General features: G+C 36.8%; 2 protein-coding genes across 6 annotated transcripts in view; both read right to left on the reverse strand.

Annotated features, from left to right (window-relative positions):
- Window positions 1-6,094, reverse strand: part of LOC307136832 (uncharacterized protein) — a 55,542-nt gene extending 49,448 nt beyond the window's left edge. Inside the window, exon 1 of the mRNA XM_079834146.1 lies at window positions 5,993-6,094. The gene's annotated coding sequence lies outside the window, so the exon portion shown is untranslated. The remainder of the gene's footprint in view (window positions 1-5,992) is intronic.
- A 2,899-nt stretch (window positions 6,095-8,993) lies between these two features.
- Window positions 8,994-15,302, reverse strand: LOC307136823 (uncharacterized protein). 5 transcript variants are annotated; one of them, XR_013817833.1, is made up of 4 exons: window positions 15,201-15,302; window positions 14,612-14,731; window positions 9,591-12,456; window positions 8,995-9,276 (listed from the first exon to the last, which is right to left on the reverse strand). XR_013817833.1 is itself a non-coding variant. In XM_079834129.1 (3 exons), the coding sequence occupies exons 2-3, from the start codon at window positions 14,667-14,669 to the stop codon at window positions 11,303-11,305; spliced, it is 1,212 nt and encodes a 403-aa protein (XP_079690255.1). In that variant the 5' UTR covers window positions 14,670-14,731; window positions 15,205-15,300; the 3' UTR covers window positions 8,994-11,302. The 5 variants fall into 5 exon arrangements, 2 of the variants coding, with proteins under 2 accessions (XP_079690255.1, XP_079690256.1); XR_013817834.1 differs by having other exon boundaries at window positions 9,056-9,292; window positions 9,628-12,456; window positions 15,201-15,289; XR_013817835.1 differs by having other exon boundaries at window positions 9,062-9,292; window positions 9,628-12,456; window positions 15,205-15,300.
- Between the last annotated feature and the right edge of the window lie 6,450 nt (window positions 15,303-21,752).

Genomic DNA, 21,752 nt, shown 5'->3' on the forward strand with positions numbered 1-21,752 from the left:
CTGCTAAGATGCGTCATATACCGCTCTGCGTTTTGAGATGAATGGGACAAGCTGGATAGACACCTTCTCGAATATCTTCATCTTCATATTTTCTCCTGATGTTGCAAGGCAACACTGTTTGTAAAATGTCTGAAGAGCGGATTTTATCTTCCACAGGGTCAAGACATTTAGGCAATGTTTGATTATTCACTGCCAGAGAAAACGAAACTTAAATAACCGGCGCGTGTGTGAAATGCGCTATTCAAATAAACCAAACTTGACGCGCCTTGCTAAGTTTAATAACAAGAACAAACTGTGTTAAATACAATTTGAAGTAAAAAAGTATTCGTCCCACAGTGTTTTTTTGTTATACTTTCCCACAGTAAAGGATGTGAATAGTTATAATAGATTTAATTATAAGCAAACGAAAAGAAGAAACGTTTATAATCCCCTGCGAAAATGGGTGCGACGTGAGTGAAGATTTTGGAAAAGAAACGAGATGTCCATGTCCATTGGGATAAAATGGACTAGGGCTATTGTTAAAATTCACGGAAAATCGATTGACCAGATCACAAAACAGAATGAAAAAGTGCTCTCTGACCATCATTTCCTTTGTAGGCTAAACAAAGCTTTGTGCTTCACTCCTGTGGTAATATTCACGTGAAACAGCATTCACATACAAAACACTGGGTTAGTAAAATAACAAAATTAATTTTTAAAAGTAGAAAATAGTATTTATGTAAAGAAATATATTAAAATATAAAGAGCTCAACTCTTAAGTGGAAGGAAGCCATTTTTCCCCCTCACGTGCGGACGAGTCATTATTTGGGTTAGTAAAAATAACGAAATTATAGTTTTAAGTAGAAAATAGTATTTATGTAAAGAGATATAGTATATTATCTACCGATTTACCTAATTACCGTGACAGGAACACCATGTTCACTTTACTTGGTTTTAGTGACGATCTGACAGGGGTATGTTTCCCGCAGTGCTAAAAATTCTCTCTGATGCTGTGCTTGTAGCACAAATACACATGTATTTATGTGCCAATTTTGCTAAGAGCGGATAGCGTGTTTCATTGTCTCTCCACCATGCTAGTGGATTAGCCGTAGAGTCATTTGGTTGTTCTTGGAGATAGCGGGTTAACGCGCGCTCTGATCGGTAAAGTGGCAGAGATTTCAGACCTCCGTTTATTAAGGAGATCTCCAAGATTTCTCTTCTTGGTAGGGGGTGGTGCACAGACCTCTCCCGAATCATCTCCAGCAGTAGCAGCCTCCGAAGCACCACTAACTCCGCCTCCGTTTCCCTCGTCAGCTGAGGGAACCTATCTAAAAAATGATTTTTTTTTTATGTTTGTAAAAAATATTTGAATAACACGGTTTTGGCGGTTATAGAGTTCTAATGACGGTGTTTAACTATAACCGTCGGTCTCACGGTTATATACTAACCGTCACACCCCTACTTGTCACATACATTTTTTGTTATTCTATTCTTAGGCGACAGGAACCGCAAGAGGTTAAGGAGAAAAAAAAGACTATTTTCTATTGCAATACTCTTTCTTTATTTTACTTAAAAGAATTGAAAAACCTTACTTAAACTTAAAACTTTACTTTAAAAAAACCCTTGTACACATTCCTAGTGTATTGTATAATATAAAATAAATATATATAAAGATATACACTGGCAGCTCAGAGCTGTACAGCAGCATTTAAGTATGAAATTGAATTAATGAATGTAAAAATAAAACACTACACAGACTTCACTATAAAATATACACTGATTCTTAGCTACTGTATTAGTTTTTCAGTCAAGAGCAGCGAGTGATTTTCTCTCTTTTGTTGTTGTATTAACATTAAAGGGATATTTCACTCAAAACGGAAAATTCTGTAATCGAGAAATGAATACAGGTTTGAAACAATATTAGAGTGAGTAAATAATGACAATTTTATAGGTGAACTGCCCCTTTAAGGACAGCGTGTTCACTGTCGCTGCTGTCAGTTTAAGACCTCTACACATCTAATATACAGACACGATTGCGATTTTACTTTCACTTTAGACATAACCGACTGTGTTTATGTTAACCTTGTGTGTATTTGACAGTATTAACACAGTAAGACTACTTAGTTCAGTATTCACGTGTTTGACAGGCTTTTAGTGCGCGCACTCTGAAAAGCGCATGTTAAAACCGCGCACGCGAATGAAACCGGCAAGGCTTTAAAACGCATGCAAATAATGAACTTTCATGATTGTGAATAACTATAGTGTTCCGTGAGTATAACTCTACCACTAACGTGTGATGTGAATGTATGTCGCTTACTTTATAACGCGATAAATATGGATATTTTTAGGGATGCACGATATATCGGCAACATATCGTTATCGGCCGATAAATGATTATTTTTGATGTTATCGTTATCGGTCCAATAAGAAAATTTGACCGATATAGTCAAGCCGATAGATAATGTATTATTTCCTTCAGCTGAGACGGACGCGCTGTCCACCATGATGGGTTTGAATTGCTCTAAATATGTTTGGAATCACTTCGAAAAGGAAAATACAGTTATGTGCAACATGTGCAGCGCAAGTCTTCTATAATCTATATAAAATGATAATGAGAATAGAATAGGCTGTAAAAGAGCGGTGTGTTTCAGCGCGTTTGTTGAGGGAAGAGCGCGCCCACGGAGTTACACCTTCATGACGAGCACAGTCAAGTTCGCTTGTGCATTCACAGCCTTTTGTGCCATTGTAAGTTGTAATATTATATTTATTATTATTCTGTGTATGTAATATCATATAGGATGCGTTTGGTTGAGTAAATAAACGATGCAGTAAAGCACTTCCTTGTACCGGTCTTTAGCTTCAGCGCGCGCCCACGGAGTTACACCTTCATGACGAGCACAGTCAAGTTTGCTTGTGCATTCACAGCCTTTTGTGCCATTGTAAGTTGTAATATTATATTTATTATTTTGTGTATATAATCCCATATAGGATGCGTTTGGTTGAGTTAATTAACGATGCAGTAAAGCACTTCATTGTACCGGCGCGCGCATTTCAAACAGAAATGCACAGCATTAATAACTACTGGGACTGTCCTATACATAACACTGCAATGAGAATATTTCTGTTATAAAACGTAGTGAATTCTCTGGGTTTAATTGTTTTTCAGCGCGCTGTTGTGGGAAGCGTCAACAACGCATTCTGACCAGCACAGTCAAGTTCGCTTGTGCATTCGCGTCATTTTAAGCATATGTAAGTCGTAATATTACGTTTTTGTAGTATAAACATCTGATTAAAGTCATATAGGATGTGTTTCGTTAAGTCAATAACCCGCAGCGCTTCACTGTACCGGTGATCATCTTAAGTTTCAGCACGCTCTCAAACAGGGGAAGAGCATCCACAGGAGTTATAACCCTTCACCTATGCGTGATTTTGTGCTAATATAAGTTGTAATATTATATTTATTTTGTATAAATATCTGATTGTACTCATATATGATGCGTTTAGTTGTTAATTAAACTTCTAAGCGCTTCAGTTTATGGTTGTTCGTTCATTCTCTCCAGCTTCAGCGCGCTCTCAAACAGCAACATTATTCCTAATAGACTAGACTAATATTACAGATGTTTACTATTACTGTAATATTAAACTTTTTTTTTTTTTCAAAAACACAGAAGCATTATTTTTTATAATTAGCACTTTTATTGTTCTCGTATCATTTCCATCAACAATATGGTTTGATTAAAACCATTTCTTTATCGTCTGTGCGGAGGTTATTTCATGCACTTGCATTCTGATTCTTTATTATGCAGCCTAAGTAATGCTGTTCAATTACTTGTTTGCATTATTTAGGTATATTATTTTTATTTTTTAGACAATATAATTTTTGGTAACATTTTACAAATAAGGTCTCATTTTATTAATGCATTAACTATCATTAACAAACAGAGAGCAATAACCTTTGTTTCTTTTAGTAATAAAATGTTTGTGTTTTGTAACAGTCCATTCACAGTTCATACCTAATGTTAAAAGACACAACTTTGGGTCTGAATATGTTGAGATTAACATGAACTAAAATTAATAAATCCTGTTGAAGTATTGTTCATTCATTGTTGGTTAACTTATACTAACCAAAATTAAACCTTATTGTAAAGTGTTAAAAAAAATATTTGGCCATAGGAGTGTAAAATTAATTTGAAAAGGTAAGGAATCTCACACTGGTTCAAATAGGCTACTGTAGTGTATAGGTTTGATTTATGTTGAAGTGTTTGGGACATGGCTTTTAATGGTGAGCCTTTTGTTTTTGTAATCAGGCTCTCAGAGTTTATTAAAATTTGTATTAAGATTTATCGGCCAATATATCGGTTATCGGCTTTCAAATATTAAGAATTATCGGTTATCGGTATCGGCCAAAATGTTCATATCGGTGCATCCCTAGATATTTTTCTTACACAAATTTATTAACACCCCCCGAGCTGTGTGGATCACTTTTATAATGGATGGATGCACTTTTTTGGTCTTCAAATTTTGGGATGCCATTATAAAGCTAGGAAGAGCCAGGAGTTTTTTTAAAGGTCCTGTTCTTCGTGATCCCATTTTTCAAACTTTAGTTAGTGTGTAATGTTGCTGTTAGAGCATAAATAATACCTGTAAAATTATAAAGCTCAAAGTTCAATGCCAAGCGAGATATTTTATTTAACAGAAGTTCCCTTTCAAAGCCTACAGCGAACGGCCGGTTTGGACTACAATTCTGTACTTCCTGCTTTAATTACGTCAGTAGAACAGTTTGTTGACCAACCTCCGCCCACAAGAATACGCAAAAAAGGGGGCGTGGTCTTGTTGCGCTCCCACGTGGAGAAGAGGAAGTGTTGCGTTCGGTTCGGTTGTGTTTGTCGCCATGTCGTCCAGACGCTGTTATTTTCATCCCGGAGTCAAATCACCTTTGTTTGGCAAGGGACGCTGTACTTTGAGCACATGCATCTCCCCGTTATGGTAAGAGGCGTGACCTTTCCGGGCAACGTGCCCTAAGCTGCTGTCGAATCACAACACGGGAACCGCTGGCACAATCAGAACTCGTTACGTATTTCTGAAGGAGGGGTTTCATAGAATAAGGAAATCCTCAAGCCGTTTTTAGGACAGTGAAAACAGCAGTATACAGATAAGTAAATTGTGTGAAAAATACTGTGTTTTTTTAAACGCGAAACATGAACACATGTTATATTGCACACTGTAAACAGAATCAAAGCTTCAAAAACACAGGAAAAACGGGACTTTTAATATAACTCAGATTGTTTTTGTCTGAAAGAAGAATGTCATATACATTTTAGCCCACAACAATTTATTTTCTGTTGATAAAACAGAAAGAATCCAAACAGTTACTCGCCTGTCTCATTAAACACATCATATAATAAAGAATCTTCGTTGTTTCCATGATTTCTACAAAAGTAAAACTAGAAATCAAGGGTAGTGTAGATATGATGTCATTGACAGACGATGCAAGGCCATGGTCAGTAACAGTGGTTAAAATTGCTGATTTATCTGTATTTAAACATTGTTGGAAGCATTTGGAATAGTGTAAGCACACAGGTCAACAAAATATATAACAATGGTCTAATGGTTTTGAGAATTTTAATTTAAAATCGTATATATGTGCCTTCAAACTAGCATAACAAAAATGTTTATGGAACAAATCTCCTCCCGTGCCTTTAAGTGTTTTGCTCAAACAACTGTTTAGAAACAATTCAACTCCTCCAGATTTGTATGTTGCTCTTACATATGATTTACATTAATTGAAAAATTCTGTTTACCAGGTTTCATTGCATAAAATGAAAACACAACTCATAATCTTCACAAATTGTAATGTGAAAACAGTCAGTAATGAGTTTACGTTTCTCGAGCGTAATGAACAACATCATTCGGTTCATTTCTATTAATTTCTGAGTGATTCACCAAATGAACCGACTCGTTTAGTCGTTTGGATTTAGATTTCTCCTAATAAATGATAAATGAATATACTCACAGTGTGAAAACATCAGATTTAGAGCAGAATGAACGGCTGTGTTCCACTTCTCATGTTTATGTTCTTCCCTCGCTCACTTCTCTTCTTCTTCTTCTTCTAGACTCGGATGTGTCGTTGCTTCGGTTGCTCGAGCGCCTCCACTGGCGGAAAACAGACAATGCGTCGCGGTAAAGTGAAAGTTGCTCATAGAAAGAGACGCCAAGATATTCTAGTCGATCTTGGAAAGTTAGAAGGGAACACTAACTATTTAAACTATATATTGTTTTTCCCTTTTTAAATGTAAACTTTAAATAGAATAGGTCTTTATCTGTGTGATTTCTCACTTGCACATTGTTTTCTTTATGAAACTCTTTCCATATTTTATTGTTGGCATGAAATAACTTTTATTATGTGAAATTCCATCTTCATTTGTGAAATGAGGTTTATGAAACAGATGCTGCTGCTCTTCATTCACTTCCAATCGGTCTCAAATCATTAAATTCCTATAATTCATTTAAAGAAGGGCAAAATTAAAGCTTCTGTTATTTCTTTATGGTATTTGGTTATTTTTCCTTCTCAAAAGTGGTGTTATAATCAGAAATGAGCGTTATATTTCCAGCTCTGTTAAACTATCAGTTCAGAGAGAAGCTGAGAGAATATTGATGAGGGTTGATCGCTGTAATCAGACATAGATTAAACGTGTGAATGTGTGTAAATTACAGACAAAGGAATAGTTTGAAATTCAGAGATACAGGCATTTAACTTTAAAAATATAGTTCTGTGTATCCGATTATTGCATAATAATTTACAGGTAAACAGAATGTTAGAACAAAACTGAATCTAAAACATCTCTTTGTTATATGTTATGTCTGAAATTAAAGTACACTCTAAATAAAATGGTGCTACATGGCACTAAAAGTGGTTCTTGACTTGTAATCATAGGGGAACCCCTTTTGGTGCTATATAACACCATATTTTAACATGTTCTGTATATGGTAGCGGTCCTATATAGCACCATATCTTAACAGGTTCTGTATATATATTCTGTATATAGTAGCACCTCAGTCATCCCAAAGAACCGCTGAAGAACCACTGAAGCTGAAGATTTGGTGCCATACAGCACTTAAAGTGGTTCCCCTATGATAACGAGCCAAAGAACCACTTTTAGTGCCATATACAGTAGCACCATTTTTTTAGAGTGTAGCAGGTATGACAATACTTTGTAGGCAAAACGCGGAAGCGAGTTAGCATTTTAGCACTTCCAGTTCCCTTGTCTCAAAGTCGATGTTTTTTTTTTTTTATGTGATTTTGTTTTAAATGGCTGAAATACGGTCTGTGGTGAACACAAGACACTTTCATGTTTTATTCTACAACATAAAACACATCAGTATCACCCCAATTGTAAGTTTTGAAGTTGTTACGCGTCTTGAAAAAGGCGGTTGCTAACAAATGGATAAATGGGACTACAGAGGCTGTCGGGGAGATTAAACGACCTCACGTCAAAAGGTAAACTCAGTCCGCTTTTACAGCCTCATTATGCTCATAATTGTGCGCTTATAAACTATTCTAGCTATTCTAAACCTTCTGGGAAAATGTTTTGCGATAAAAACTGAAGGAGTTGAAAAGTAATGGTCAAGTCAACTTTATTTCTGTAGCGCTTTTCCCAACACAGATGCTTCAAAGCAGCTTTACAGTGATGATAGGAGATGAATTTTGTTTTAGATGAAAAACTAAAGTAAGTTTTTGGTTGATTCATTTCTGTTGTAAAAACAAAAAAATATATATTTTACAAAATGAAAACAATAATGCAAATATTATTATTATAAGTGTAAATTAATAAAAAAAACGCATTTAAAAATAAAAAAAATAAGCATGATTTCATCTCTTAAATGTCTTTGTGTGTGTTTTGGTCTTAATTTAGACTTTTTTAAAATCTAATTTCAGCTTTTTATCTCATAATTAAGACTTGTAATTATAATTTAGATCAAGTCATAATTTTGACTTTAATTCCAACATTTTTAAAGTCCTAATTTCAACTGCTCATCTCACAATGACGTAGCATGTCACATTTTATCTTATAATTATGACTTAGGCATGTCGTATTTTTGACTTTTTATCTCACTCTTATGACTTTTAAAATAATTTTTTCAACACTTCTCTTAATTATGACTATGATAATTGAAATAAGCTGATCAGTAATATAGTTGAATAGTTAGTGTCCCCACCTGAGCAAGCCAAAAGCTAAAGGCGACAGAGGCGATGGTGACCTTGAAATCGCAGGATCGTGGTTTAGTCCGTTTATAGCTTATCTTTAGCTTTTTACATCTGGCAACTGCATTTAAGCTTCGAAATTCATAAAAGTTGTGTTCATCTGTGATAATTATCTTGATGGACAAAACGTGTAGGTAGCATAAACTTGTGTTGATCACAGAGCTTGTTTTTAATGATAATCCAAAAGCCTATGAGAATGGTGGCCTATTGGGTTTTCCTCCAGCGAACCAGTGTGATGCGAACTGCCGGTTGGCCTACAAAGTGACGTTATACCTGCACTGCTCTATAGAGTGATGTAGGTGTGACGTCAAAGCCCCGCCCCCTGGTTCCCTCGAGATTTTCCTACGGGGTTTTAAAATTTACCAGTAAAATAAAGCATGTGGTAAATATAATTTGATACTTTTTATGTTTTGTTACACACATGCACCCATACTCATCCCAAACAGTTTTGAGGCAGTTATGTTCATATTTAAAAACATGTTTTTAATAAGTTACTAAATAAGGCAGTTTGGGGCTAGAGTGTGTCCAGTTTATATTGTAGAACAAAATGTCAAAGTATCGTCAAGTTACGTTAACCACATGCTTTATTTTTCTCATGATTTGAAAAACCCATAGGAAAATCTCATATGGCATATTAGACTTTAGTTTCTGACATCATCCCTGCGCTACTGTATTCTCTTAAATAGTTTAAGGCTAGCAACTTCATTTTTATTATATAATATTTGAAAGAATATAAATAACGCATTGCTGTTGGCAGTGTTAGATTTTAATGAACAGATTAAAGAATCTAAAGAAAGAAATCATTCAATTCTCACATTCATCGCTGATTTTATTAGCAATTCATTACTATTTAGTCAAACTTCACTAAATTGTTTTTAATTCAACATTCATAACTGAAAATCACATTTACATCACATTTACTTTCAATGCTTAAAATGAGAGCAGAAAACGAGGGCCAGGAGTCAGTGGATCAAGACAAATAAATCATTTGAAGCTTGCAAGTTGAAACCGCATGTGTAGAAAGAAAAGCCCCACTTTATATTAGGTGGCCTTAACTACTATGTACCTTCTTACATAAAAAAAAATAAGTACACTGTACTTATTGTGTTCACTATATTGCAAAACACTTTTGCTGCTATTGAGGTGGGATACGGGTAAAGTTAGGGACAGGTGTGGTGGGATGGGTAAGTTTAAGGGTAGGGTTAGGTGTAGGTGTAAATGTAACTACAGAAATGAATTACAGGCAGGTAATTTTTAAAATGTAAGTACAATGTAAAAACATGCATGCAAGTAAGTGCATTGTATCAAATAATTAATTTAAATGTTAGTAAATAGTAGTTAAGGCCACCTAATATAAAGTGGGTCCAAAAGAAACATTCATTAGCATCCCAAATTTAAGTGAATGTGTAACTGATTCTAATCTAGAACATTCAGCTACTGTATCTAACAACATGAAGACAATCAGAAGAGATCAACACGTCATTTAATAGAAGGAAATTAAACAGATTTAAGATGTTAAAATTGAGCCTCCTTGAATTCCCTCAAATAAATGTAAAACAACAGATTTAGAGATGTTTGCTGATCCATGTTATAAAGTTATTAAAGGTGCACTATGTAACTTTTCCACTAGAGGTCACCTATTCAAAACAAAGATGTAGTTTGATGACGCCAAGTTTGAGCGCAGAATCTTGGGACATGTGGTTTTCACCTCACAGCCAGTGGAAAAGAATCGGGATAGGACTCGGGCAGAAATGATGTAGATGGATGTGATTATTAACGTTACTGTAGTATGAAGCAGAGCAGGATCGAGTGTTGTGGAGCTGAGGAACCGCTGGAGCGATTGTAAATAAGATTAACTCAACACACGCCTCGCGAGCGGCGGGACTTTTATTATGCCAGTCGCCGGCGCCATTTACGCTGTTCCGGTCATGAGTATGAGGTAACGCAGCTCTGTTTATCATATTAGTTACATTTGAGTGTGTTAATGCTGTTGTGACGTTACTCTGTGCGTTCCTTCAGTGGCAGCTATGACACTTGTTCCCGCGGCAGTGAGAGTAAAGCATTTTCTGCAAAATAAAAGCGGAAACCGAGGGGAACGCAGATATGACGCAATCAACAGGCGACTTCCTCACACGTCCTAGCCTGGATGCCAGCCGAATTTAGCCCCGCCCACAAAATGTTTTGCTCTGGCAATTCGGTCTGGACTCGCTCCATAGAGGAGTAATTATGCCCGAACAGAAACTGTTCGGACCAATGAAATTGTCAGGGCGGGCTTTAGACGATGATTGACAGATGATCAACAGTAACGTAATCATCCACGTCATCGAAGGCTCTTGGGTTGAATTTGCTCTTATCCTAAACGGAGAACTTGTTCGTATATGCATTCACCTTCACTATTTCTCTCAGAAACGATGATCGTGTTGGTAAGTACTCTGTGTATCCTTAAATTATTTTATTACTGGCAAAGATCGTTTACACATCTTTTTCTTGTAACGTTACTTAATCCAGCGTGCGTGCAGACAGGGTTTCCAAGTGTTTTTGCAATGTCGCGCACAATTGCTACTCAAAACTATAGCCCAAAACAATAACTTTCCGGGGGGTTCTCTGGGAAAAAATGGCGTTTGGTTGGCAAAATATGTTATTTTGGCAAGGTTGCCTGCTAAAATTCGCATTCCTGGGTTTATATAATCACATAATTGGGGTCGCTTCAACCCGCGGACATGGAGAAAAACACGGACTTGGCAACACAGCGCAGTTGAGTTCCGTTGACATTTGACAACTACCGTTACGCGTCGCTCCGTTGCTCTGATTGGTTGTGGGTCTATCCAATTGAGGTCTTTCCTGGCTCGGTTGAAACACGCCCCATTATCAAAGCTCAATGGAGCGGTACCAGACTCATATTCTGACTAGAATTGAGTATGGCCACGCCAGGCTACACACGTCCCGGTTCCTTGGTGATATTTTACTGAAAAAATGTTACATAGGGCACCTTTAAGTTGAACGTCAAATTTGTGGTACTGCCCATTTTTAAAGGTTCATATAAAGAGACAAAATCTGCTTTCACTCACTTAGACAACAATGCGTTTTCTTATGAGTCTGTAGATTAGAGGAGAAGGTGAAACTCTTCCCACATGAAGAGCACTGGTGCGGCTTCTCTCCAGTGTGAACTCTCTCATGATCTCTCAGGTGCCCTGACTGAGAGAAACTCTTCCCACAGTGTGAGCACTTGTACGGTTTCTCTCCAGTGTGAATTCTCTGGTGTATTTTTAAGGCACTGGATGTAGTGAAGCTCTTCCCACAGTCAACGCACATATAAGGTCTCACACCAGTATGCACTCTCTCATGATCGTTCAGTTGTCCTGGCTGAGAGAAACTCTTCACACAGTGTGAGCACTTGTACGGTTTCTCTCCAGTGTGAATTCTCTGGTGTATTTTTAAGGCACTGGAGGTAGTGTAGGTATTCCCACAGTCAATGCACATATAAGGTCGCACACCAGAATGAATACGCTGGTGAACTTGTAAATTTTTCAGTAGTGAAAAACTCTTTCCACAGTGTGAGCACTTGTACGGTTTCTCTCCAGTGTGAATTCTCTGGTGTGTTTTTAAGTTGCTGGATGTACTGAAGGTCTTCCCACAGTCAAAGCACGAATGAGGTCTCACACCAGTATGAATGGTCTGGTGAACTTGTAAATTTTTTAGTAGTGAAAAACTCTTTCCACAAAAAGAGCAAACATGAGGCTTTACACCAGTATGAACTTTAAGGTGTGATCTTAAGTTTTGGACAGAAAGAAATGTTTTCTCACACTGATCACAGCTGAACGACTTCACTCCAGAGTGACAGCGCAGATGATCTTTGAGATTCCTTTTGTAAGTGAAACTCTTTCCACACTGAGTGCATGTATAAGGTCTTTCTCCAGAGTGAAGTCTCATGTGCTCATTTAAATTTTTTTTATGTATGTAACTCTTTCCACACCGAGTGCATGTGAACAGATTTTCGCCAGTGTGACATTTCATGTGTTTCTTAAGGTCTGATTCATGCACGTAAAACATCCCACACTCAGAGCAGGTGAAAAATCCTTTGCCTCCAGATTTTCCAGCTTGTTCTTGTGTGAAGTTCTCTTCAGTCTTTGAAACGACTGCATCTCCATCTTCTTTTTTGAAATGATGAGGTTTTTGAAACCGATGATTGTCTTCATTCACTTCCATCGGGGGGTCTAAAAATCAACATTAAATTCCCAAAATTAAATTAAAGAAGGACAAATGAGAAACAAAGAAATACATTTCATTTTACATTTAGCACACATCTAGTTTACTAGAATCCAGTTTTAGATGTACGTTGCATCCAGAAAGTATTCACAGAGCTTCACTTTTTCCACATTTTGTTAAGTTACAGTCTTATTCCCAAATGGATTCAATTCATTATTTTCCTCAATTCTATAAACAATACCCCATAATGACAATGTGAAAGAACCGCCATGTCTGCAGCACTCCACCAATCAGGTCTGTATGATAGAGTGGCCAAAAAGAAGCTACTCCTCAGTGAAAGGCACATGCCAGCCCGCCTGGAGTTTGCCAAAAGGCACCTGAAGGACTCTCAGACCATGAGAAACAAAATTCTCTGGTCTGATGAAACAAACATTGAACTCTTTGGCCTGAATGGTAAGGCGTCATGTCTGGCGTCATCACCTGGCCAACACCATCCCTACAGTGAAGCGTGGTGGCAGCATCATGCTGTGGGGGTGTTTTTCAGAAAAGAGACATCCTTGATGAAAACCTGCTCCAGAGCGCTCTGGACCTCAGACTGGGGCGAAGGTTCATCTTCTAACAGGACAACGACTCCAAGCACTAGGGCTGCGCAATATATCGAAATATCGCAATATGCATATCGCAACGGCACGCAATATCTGAATGATTTTAATAGGCTACTTCAACATTGTGAAAAGTGTATGTTTTAGGTCGATGCATATAGCAGAGAACAGACTGGGCACACGACTTACTTATGTGACTCGCTTGACATTTAAAAAGAGTTATTAAAAACTAAAACTTGCGAAAAACAACTCCTTGCAGTCTCGTGCTGTCTGCTGTCTGACACACACACACCGAAACCACACACAAGCCGTTCTTTTTACACACTCGAACTGTCAATGCTTTCTTTTCCCAGAAAGAATGTGAAACAGCACACAAATGATATCCTTCTGTTTTTAAATCATTTTTTTAATATAATTTAAATAGATTTTACTCCCTTAAAGCAATATCGTATCGCATATCGAATATCACATTATTTTACAAGGATATCGCATATCGCATTTTTATTCACTATCGCACAGCCCTACGAAGCACACAGCCAAGATAACAAAGGAGTGGTTACGGGACAACTCTGTGAATGTCCTTGAGTGGCCAAGCCAGAGCCCAGACTTGAACATCTCAGAAGAAATCTGAAAATGGCTGTGCACCGACGCTCCCCATCCAACCTGATGGAGCTTGAGAGGTCCTGCAAAGAAGAATGGGAGAAACTGCCCAAAAATGCCTAAAAGTGCCTAAGTCATTTTTTATTTTTAATAAATTCGCAAAGATTTCAAACAAACTTCTTTCATGTTGCCATTATGGGGTTTTGTTTGTAGACTTTTACTGTGTTGCTTTGCTGGCCGTAAATGCAGTGAATCCATAATAAATCCCTCTAAAACTATTATAACCAAATCCACTGGGTGGCGCTGTGAAGCGGGTTAATAAGTTGAGTGCTGAGACAATCAACTGATCTCGAGACAAATGCTTCCGTTAAGTTTCGTCGAGGGTTTAAGAACAGAAAACACAAAGTGCTGTTAGAAACTTCTCTTAACACCGTTATCTTTGTGTCTCTGCAACGTCTGTCAGTGGAGCGCGTTCACTAACCCATGAATAACATCATCCAAAAGATATTATTGTTTTTCTCAACATGAAAATGTGAAAACACAATAACCATATTCAGACTGGAGTGTATATGTACGTTCTGCACGATAACTGCCGCGCTCTGTTTTATTAGCGTTTTTTTCCCCCGCTTGAGCTTACAATGCTTGTTCTTTAGGCCTATATTTCTGGTTTACACATATTGTTTAACGTTTTGAACTGAAAGAACATCTTAAGATATAACATAAGTTTGTTGTGTAAAATTTGATGAATACAATATTTTGGGAAAATGCCCATCCCTAATTGTTAAATCCTCCTGAGGAACGTTTTCAGAAGATATTGTAAATATTGGACTCATTTTTATGCTATGTCCTCTGTAGAAGACACCATGGCTCAGTTATTAAGAAAATAAATAGTATTGTTCTATGTCATTTACATCTTAATGTTCCTCATCAGTCATTAAAGAGAATGAAGGAAAACACCAACCTATTTGTTTCTCTGTCTCTTCATCTTTTATTCTGCAGGGTTCTTCCTTAAACTCCATCTTTACAATAGTATGGCTGTAGTTTCTCCTGGAGTAATTCCTCCTGCTTGCTTCTTCTTCTCCTGTGGGAAGATGGGGAATATTCCCAGCATTTAAACTCTCATGAACGGCTGTGGGAGCGGCTTCACTGACTGAAGGTGTGAATTGTGGTCGCTGTTGCTCATTTAGCAGATGATCATCACACTCACAATCACTCTCAATTATCCAGATTTAAGTGTCTTTTGGATGACTCAAACAATTGTTTAGAAACAATTCGACTCCCCCAGCTGATTTGTATGTTGCTCGTACATTAAATATGATTTACATTAATTGCTAAACTCTGTTTACCAGGTTATTACATAAAAGGATAACATATCTCATAATCTTCACAAACTGTAACATGAAAAACAGTCAGTAACGAGTTTACGTTTCTCGAGCGTAATGGACAACATCATTCGATTCATTTCCATTCATTTCTGAGTGATTCACTAAAAGAACCGACTCGTTTAGTCGTTTGGATTTAGATTTCTCCTAATAAATGAATGTACTCACTCACAGTATGAAAACATCAGATTTAGAGCAGAATGAACGGCTGTGCTCCACTTCTCATGTTTATGTTCCTTCCCTCTTCTTCTTCTTCTAGACTCGATGTGTGTTGTTGCTTCGGTTGCTCGAGCGCCTCCACTGGCGGAAAACAATCACTACTAAACTATCAAACCTTCATAGATTAAATATGTTATCTGTTATCTTGGCTGATATTATGTAAACACTACTTATCTCACCACATGTGTTTGATTTGGGATAATATACTATGTAATAATAAAACATAAAAATATTATTGTAGTCATACATTATGCCATGATTATCTATGCATTAGTTAAGCATTATCTAATGCAGGGCTTTTCAAACTGGGGTCCGGGGGTTCTCCAGAAGGTTCTAAGGGGTCCCCAGTAATTTAGATTTAACATCTGATTTACAATAAGAGCATTTTTGTATAGGTCTATATTTAAACTTAAAATGTCCACCAAAGACTACACAAATGTTTAGCTGATTCCCTATCAATGATATGCCTAGAGTTAAAGGGTTAGTTCACCCAAAAATGAAAATTCTGTCATTAATTACTCACCCTCATGTCGTTCGACACCCGTAAGACCTCCGTTCATATTCGGAACACAAATTAAGATATTTTTGTTGAAAGCTGATGGCTGAGAAAGGCTTCAGATAGGCCTCCATTGGCATTCAGTACATTTATACTCCCAAGACCCATAAAAGGCACTTAAAACGTTGTTACAAAGTCCATCTCACCACAGTGACTCTTTTTTTTTTGCGCACAAAAACTATTGTTGTCGCATCGTAAAATTATTGTAGAGTCACTGTGGTGAGATGGACATTGTAACAAAATATAGAAATAGCTATGTTCGATACTTTGGTTTTCTATTTAACCACAGTTACTTTACTATTAATTAACGGTATTCAGTTATGTTGCATATTGGATTGTACAAAAAAAATATATAAATCAATTTTGCATATGGACCTCACTAATGCTGCCGAGTTAGTCTCAGCATGTGGAAATATTTCATGCTCATTTTAGTTTGCTGTGCAGCTGGATTTCAGCTCAGTAAAGTTAATCAGTAACTTAAGGCAAATACTTTGAAAAGAGTTTTTATTTTCTAATTGGGTGATGTCATAGTATTAAATGTCTTTATTCTTGCTGTGGACGAACCCTGTAATGAAATGAACTGGATCATCAGTTATTGTAAAGTTTTAACAAAGAACAGATTAACTTCAAAAGAAAAAAAGAGGCTAAACCAGTTTAGGCACTTTCTCAATTTGCTTCATGCGTCACAGAAGTTCATCGTTCTAAATGTTTATTCAGTCATTTCCTGGTGGATTCTGCTGTTCTCTGCTGCGTTTTACCAGTCGTCTTCTCCAAGGATTTAAATGAAACAATCTGAAGTAAGAATTAAAATAAGAATCAATATTTCCAGATCTGGATCTAGGTGAGTGTTTGTTTTGCATTTCTAGATCATATTTAGATTATGATAATGCATAGCTCTGATTTAAAACAATTCTTTAAATTACAAACTACATTGCAGAATATGAGTTGAAAGCAGAATATGTATATTCATTTGAGAATGATTTGCTTTGATTCGAAAATGTGGTAACACTTTACAATACAGGTGCACTAATATACATTTAAAAAAAAATCCTTCCTAAAATCCATCTATGTATTTTTATGTATGGAAAAAAAACATTTAAACTGTTAGATAAATAAGTGTAACATTATAAATGCAACATGTTGTTTCCAAACTTAAATTGGCTATATTTAATGTTGGATGTATAAACCTGAAGAAGAACATTTTCAAATTATTTGCAACTTTCACAAAAAATGTATGTAAGTATGCAGCTTACTCCGTTAAGGAATATTGCCTTACATTTCCAGTGAGATAAAGGGAACTATGGTGAGAAAAACTCACTAGAAAGATACAAAACAAACATATACACATCCGGAAAGTATACAGCAAGAAAGGAGAGAAACATTTAGAACTGAAACAGGTAGAATGTTTGGTAGATTTTATCCATTTTTACTTTGTCTTTTTATTCTCTGAAAATTTCTGGGGACCCCTTAGAACCTTCCGGAGAACCCCAGTTTGAAAACCCCTGCATTAAATAATGCTTAACTAATGCATAGATAATCATGACATAATGTATGACTCATGAACTAAATAATTTATTAAAAACTACTGCATCAGCAACTAATGAAGACTCTATATGATTAATAAGTATTCCATAAATTGTTATAAGTTTAATGTGTCATAATGTATTAATTCCCTAATAACATACACTCTAAAAAAAAAAAGGTTCTATATGGCAACAAAAATGGTTCTTGGCTCGTCATCACCTTTTTTAGTGCTATATAGCACCAATTTTGGTGCTTCGGCGGTTCTTCAGAGGTTCTTCACCGGTTCTTTGACTAAGGTGCTATATAGCACCTCTGAAGAACCACTGAAGCACCAAAATTGGTGCTATATAGCACTAAAAAAGGTTCCCCTATGATTACGAGCCAAGAACCATTTTTGGTGCCATATGGAACCTTTTTTTTTTTAGAGTGTATAGTATTTACTAATAATGTAAATTCATGTGTTAATTACTACAATGGGTCGAAGCCATGCATTTCAACTTCCAGTTGTCTACTTTAATTATTCATTAGCTAATGATTTGCAACGGTATCTTTATGTAATGACGTTTCTTGTTGAGGCACAGGACTGTAGCCTGACGTCATCATACTCAGATTCTAGTCAGAATATGAGTCTGATTCTGCTCTATTGGGCTGGGATTATGAGGCGTGTTTCAACCGAACCAGGAAAGAAAATGCCTCTGCACTCGAGTGGATAGATCACCAATCATAAGGCATGTCAATCAAACATCAATTTAAAGAAATATTAATGTACAGTAATAATCATGAAATTTTGAATGGGACTCGAGTGGACCCAGGAATAATTCCAATTCCTAATCTGTTTGAGTATACCGAGTCCAAATGGACACGAGTCCATGACAAGACCAAGAATATTCAGATATGGTCTCGAGACAGAGTTCAAGACCGAGTCCGAGTCTCGAGTATTACAACACTGTTGAGAGGAATAGTAAAGGTGAATTTATATACAAACAAGTTCTCCGTTTAGGATTAGAACGAATTCAACCCAAGCGCTCTTTGGTGACGTGAATGCTTACGTTACTGTTGATCATCTGTCTATCATCATATAAAGCCCGTCCTGACAATTTGATTGGTCCGAACAGTTTCTGGTTCGAGCATAGTTACTCCACAACGGATCAAGTCCAGACTAAACTTCCCGCCCTCAAATGTTCTGGGCAGGGCTTAGTTCGGCTGGCATCCAGGCTAACAATGACTGTTAACTAATCCAAAATTAATTCAAAAACCATTACCACATTGACATATTACTTAACAATTAGTTAACAGTCATGTGCCTCAACAAGAAACGTCATAACATAATGACACCTTTGCAAATCATTAGCTAATGAATAATTAAAGCATTAATTAAAATTAGTTAAGCATTATTTAATGCATATTAGTGCACCCGTATTGTAAACAGTGTTACCAAAACTGTTTCAAAGGTCATTGTGTGTTTTCATTAAAAATCCGTCCCTTTTTAACAGTTAACAATCAATAATCACTCATTTGTGAACATAAGAATAATTATATCTGACCTATTCAATATTTCAAAATATTTTCTTTAGGTTTAATCGCCGAATGTGTTCTCAAACTCAGTATATCTGATAACTCTGTAATACTAGTGTTTGTCCAGTCAGAAATACATGGTTTCTCATTAATAGCGTTGGGTTATATATTTTGTGTGTTTTGCAGATGTTCTCTAACACCTCAAAATAAGAAGAATAAGACTTCATGCCAGTAATATGACAAGAAAACTAAAAGAGATGCCAGAGAGAGAACAAAACGCAGCTGAAGAAGAAAAGCACGATGAAGGCAAACCTGCACAGAAGGAAAAAACTATGAGAAGAGGAAAAGAAAATGCCTGTGGATTGAGAAAACATCTAAATCTGCAGCTGAGCAACAGCCTGGACAAATATCGACCTAGGTGTAAGACTGTACATACAATAACTTTTGAGTAAACTTGGGTTTTTAGTTCATCTGAATGCATGGAGTTGAATATAAGTGAAATCCTGCAAATGTTATAACACATATTAAATCGAATAGTTACTTTTCAATGGGTGGAATATGATCATGTGACTCAAACCGTAGCCTGAACATCTGTTTGTTTGCTTTCAGTCTCACTTGATCCAGACAAACCTGCAGAGAAATCCAGAGATGAGGTGAGAGATTCGCAGCTCATAATCATAGAATAAATCTGCACGCGTTTTGATTTCTAACATTGTGTGTTTCTCTTCAGAAAGCGGCAGTTTTTCTCTTCTAACTGGCAGAACGTTCTTCACGTCGCTTTCAGTCGATGATTCAGAAGAAGACTGGAAAACAAAACACTATTTTCCTCTGAAAATGCTCCGTTTTTAAGTGTTCATGACTATAACTAACTGTACTGTGTACATATTTAAACAGATTCTTTAAATATACAGGCAATGTTAAAGAAGAAACACTGAGATAAAATTCTCCTCCTATTTGAACTGGTAGTTCATGGCAGTAGTTGAACAAACTGTCTAGATTTTTACTAGGCACTTTATTCTGGCATTCTTCAAACATGTCATTACTTTACTTCCTTTTAGAAGGTATTTTCATCTTAAGAACCTCCTAACTTGACACTTGGTGTCAAGTGTCTCGTTCAAGTGCACAATGGTCTGTTTTTAAGCTGTGTGAAGCACATGATCAGCAGGGATTAAATGTCTCTATTATTTGGATTCTGTTGAACACTCTGTGAAGGTCATGCAAGTGTCAAAGGGAATTTAATACATTACCCTGCGTCTGTATATACCTGAAAGGTTCTCAGTCCCAAATGTATTCTGAAATGTCTAAACGCCCATGTTTTTCTTGCAATGCCTAATAAATATTTAATTTAGCCAACATGTGGCTGTCTGTGTAACCTCTCTTGTCACAAATAGAACGGTTTGTTGAATATAAAGCAATCGTTGATAAACACATTGTGCTTAGGGCGAGTTGTCAAAGTCATTAGTAATGAAATTAGTAAAGTAGTGAAGATAAGTGCATAAAACAGAAGATTAATTTATTTCTTTGGAACTTCTATGCAGGAGAGAAATGACAAATAAAACACTTAAAATGCCTGTATTACGGTTGGCATCTTGTGCTTGAAAGTTGCTATAACTGGAATAAATTGGTTTTAGTTCTGTCCTAATTTACATGGCCTCTTTTTTTAGGACCCGAGCACCAATGGTGTGAGGACCTTAGTGTAATTGCCTATGTAATCTCCGAAATTAATCGCATTTTTGAGGGCCTAATCATGCTTGAAAACTCATGAAACTTTACACATGCATCAGAAGTGGTGAAAATGTACGTCTGTTTTGGGTTTCAGAATAAGGTGTGACAAAATGGCTCGATAGCGCCACCTACAAAATTTCAATTAAGCACCGTTCGTGCTACGGTAGACACATGTAACAGCCCAATACGTCTAGAAAAAAAGTCCCTGGGAGCAAAATCTGAAAACTCAACAGCAAGTGAGATATTTATATTCTCTCTGCAAAATTTCTGCAGTTTTTGCCATTTCCAGACGTTGAACATTAACAATCTCCTCCAAGAGATTTAATCAGATCAACATCATATTTGGCCAAGGCCTTTGCAATGTTAAATTGTCTTGAGTTTTCCCTGAAGGCCGTGTGACGGCCTCACAAAATCTCATGTTTCACCATGAAACAGGACGTTTTTGTAACTCAGGCATACAATGTCCGACCTGCCCCAAACTTCACGTTTGAGAAAAGTCCTGACCTGAACACATCTACATGGAAATATTCAGTTACAGTCACAGCGCCACCTGCAGGCAACATGAAATGGCATGCTTTAACACTGTGATTAACTCCTCATAGAGATTTAACGAGAACAACATCATATTTGGTCAGTCTAAACTTAAGGCCTTAGCAATGTTAAATTGTGAAGATCTTGAGTTTTCGCTGAAGGGCGTGTCCGTGGCGGCCTGACAAAGTCTATTGTTTCGGCATGAAACAGGAAGTTGTTGTAACTCAGGCATGCAATGTCTGATCTGCCCCAAACTTCACATGTTTGATAAGAGTCGTGACCTGAACACATCTACATGGCAATATTCAGTTATAGTAATAGCGCCACCCACTGGCAACATGAAGTGACTTGTTTAACACTCTGATGACCTTTAATATCAATTTGTGTCATATGAACTGCATTTCTTGGGGGCAAAAATGGTCCAAATAATCACAGACTGTAGGATTTGAAGTTTGTATCTGTCCAGAAATTAACTTCCAAAATACGAGAAGGAAAAAGTGTGTAAGACTCACCAAAAAGTCTGTCGCTAAGAGCTTGTTTCTACCTTAATCACCTTCTTCTAACTGCAAGAGTAACTGGTGTCAAGTAGGAATGGAACGGATCATAGCTGGTACATGATCTGTATGATCCAGGCATGTGATTTGCGGATT

This window comes from Gobio gobio, assembly GCF_949357685.1.
Source record: "Gobio gobio genome assembly, chromosome: 14".
NCBI lineage: Eukaryota > Metazoa > Chordata > Actinopteri > Cypriniformes > Gobionidae > Gobio > Gobio gobio.

Excerpts from the sequence above, each read along its gene's own strand:
- LOC307136823 (XM_079834129.1), bottom strand. The coding sequence starts at position 14,669 with ATGGAGTTTAAGGAAGAACCCTGCAGAATAAAAGATGAAGAGACAGAG. Across the intron at positions 12,457-14,611 it reads AGAGACAGAGAAACAAATAG|ACCCCCCGATGGAAGTGAAT; the intron begins GTTGGTGTTTTC and ends GTTGATTTTTAG.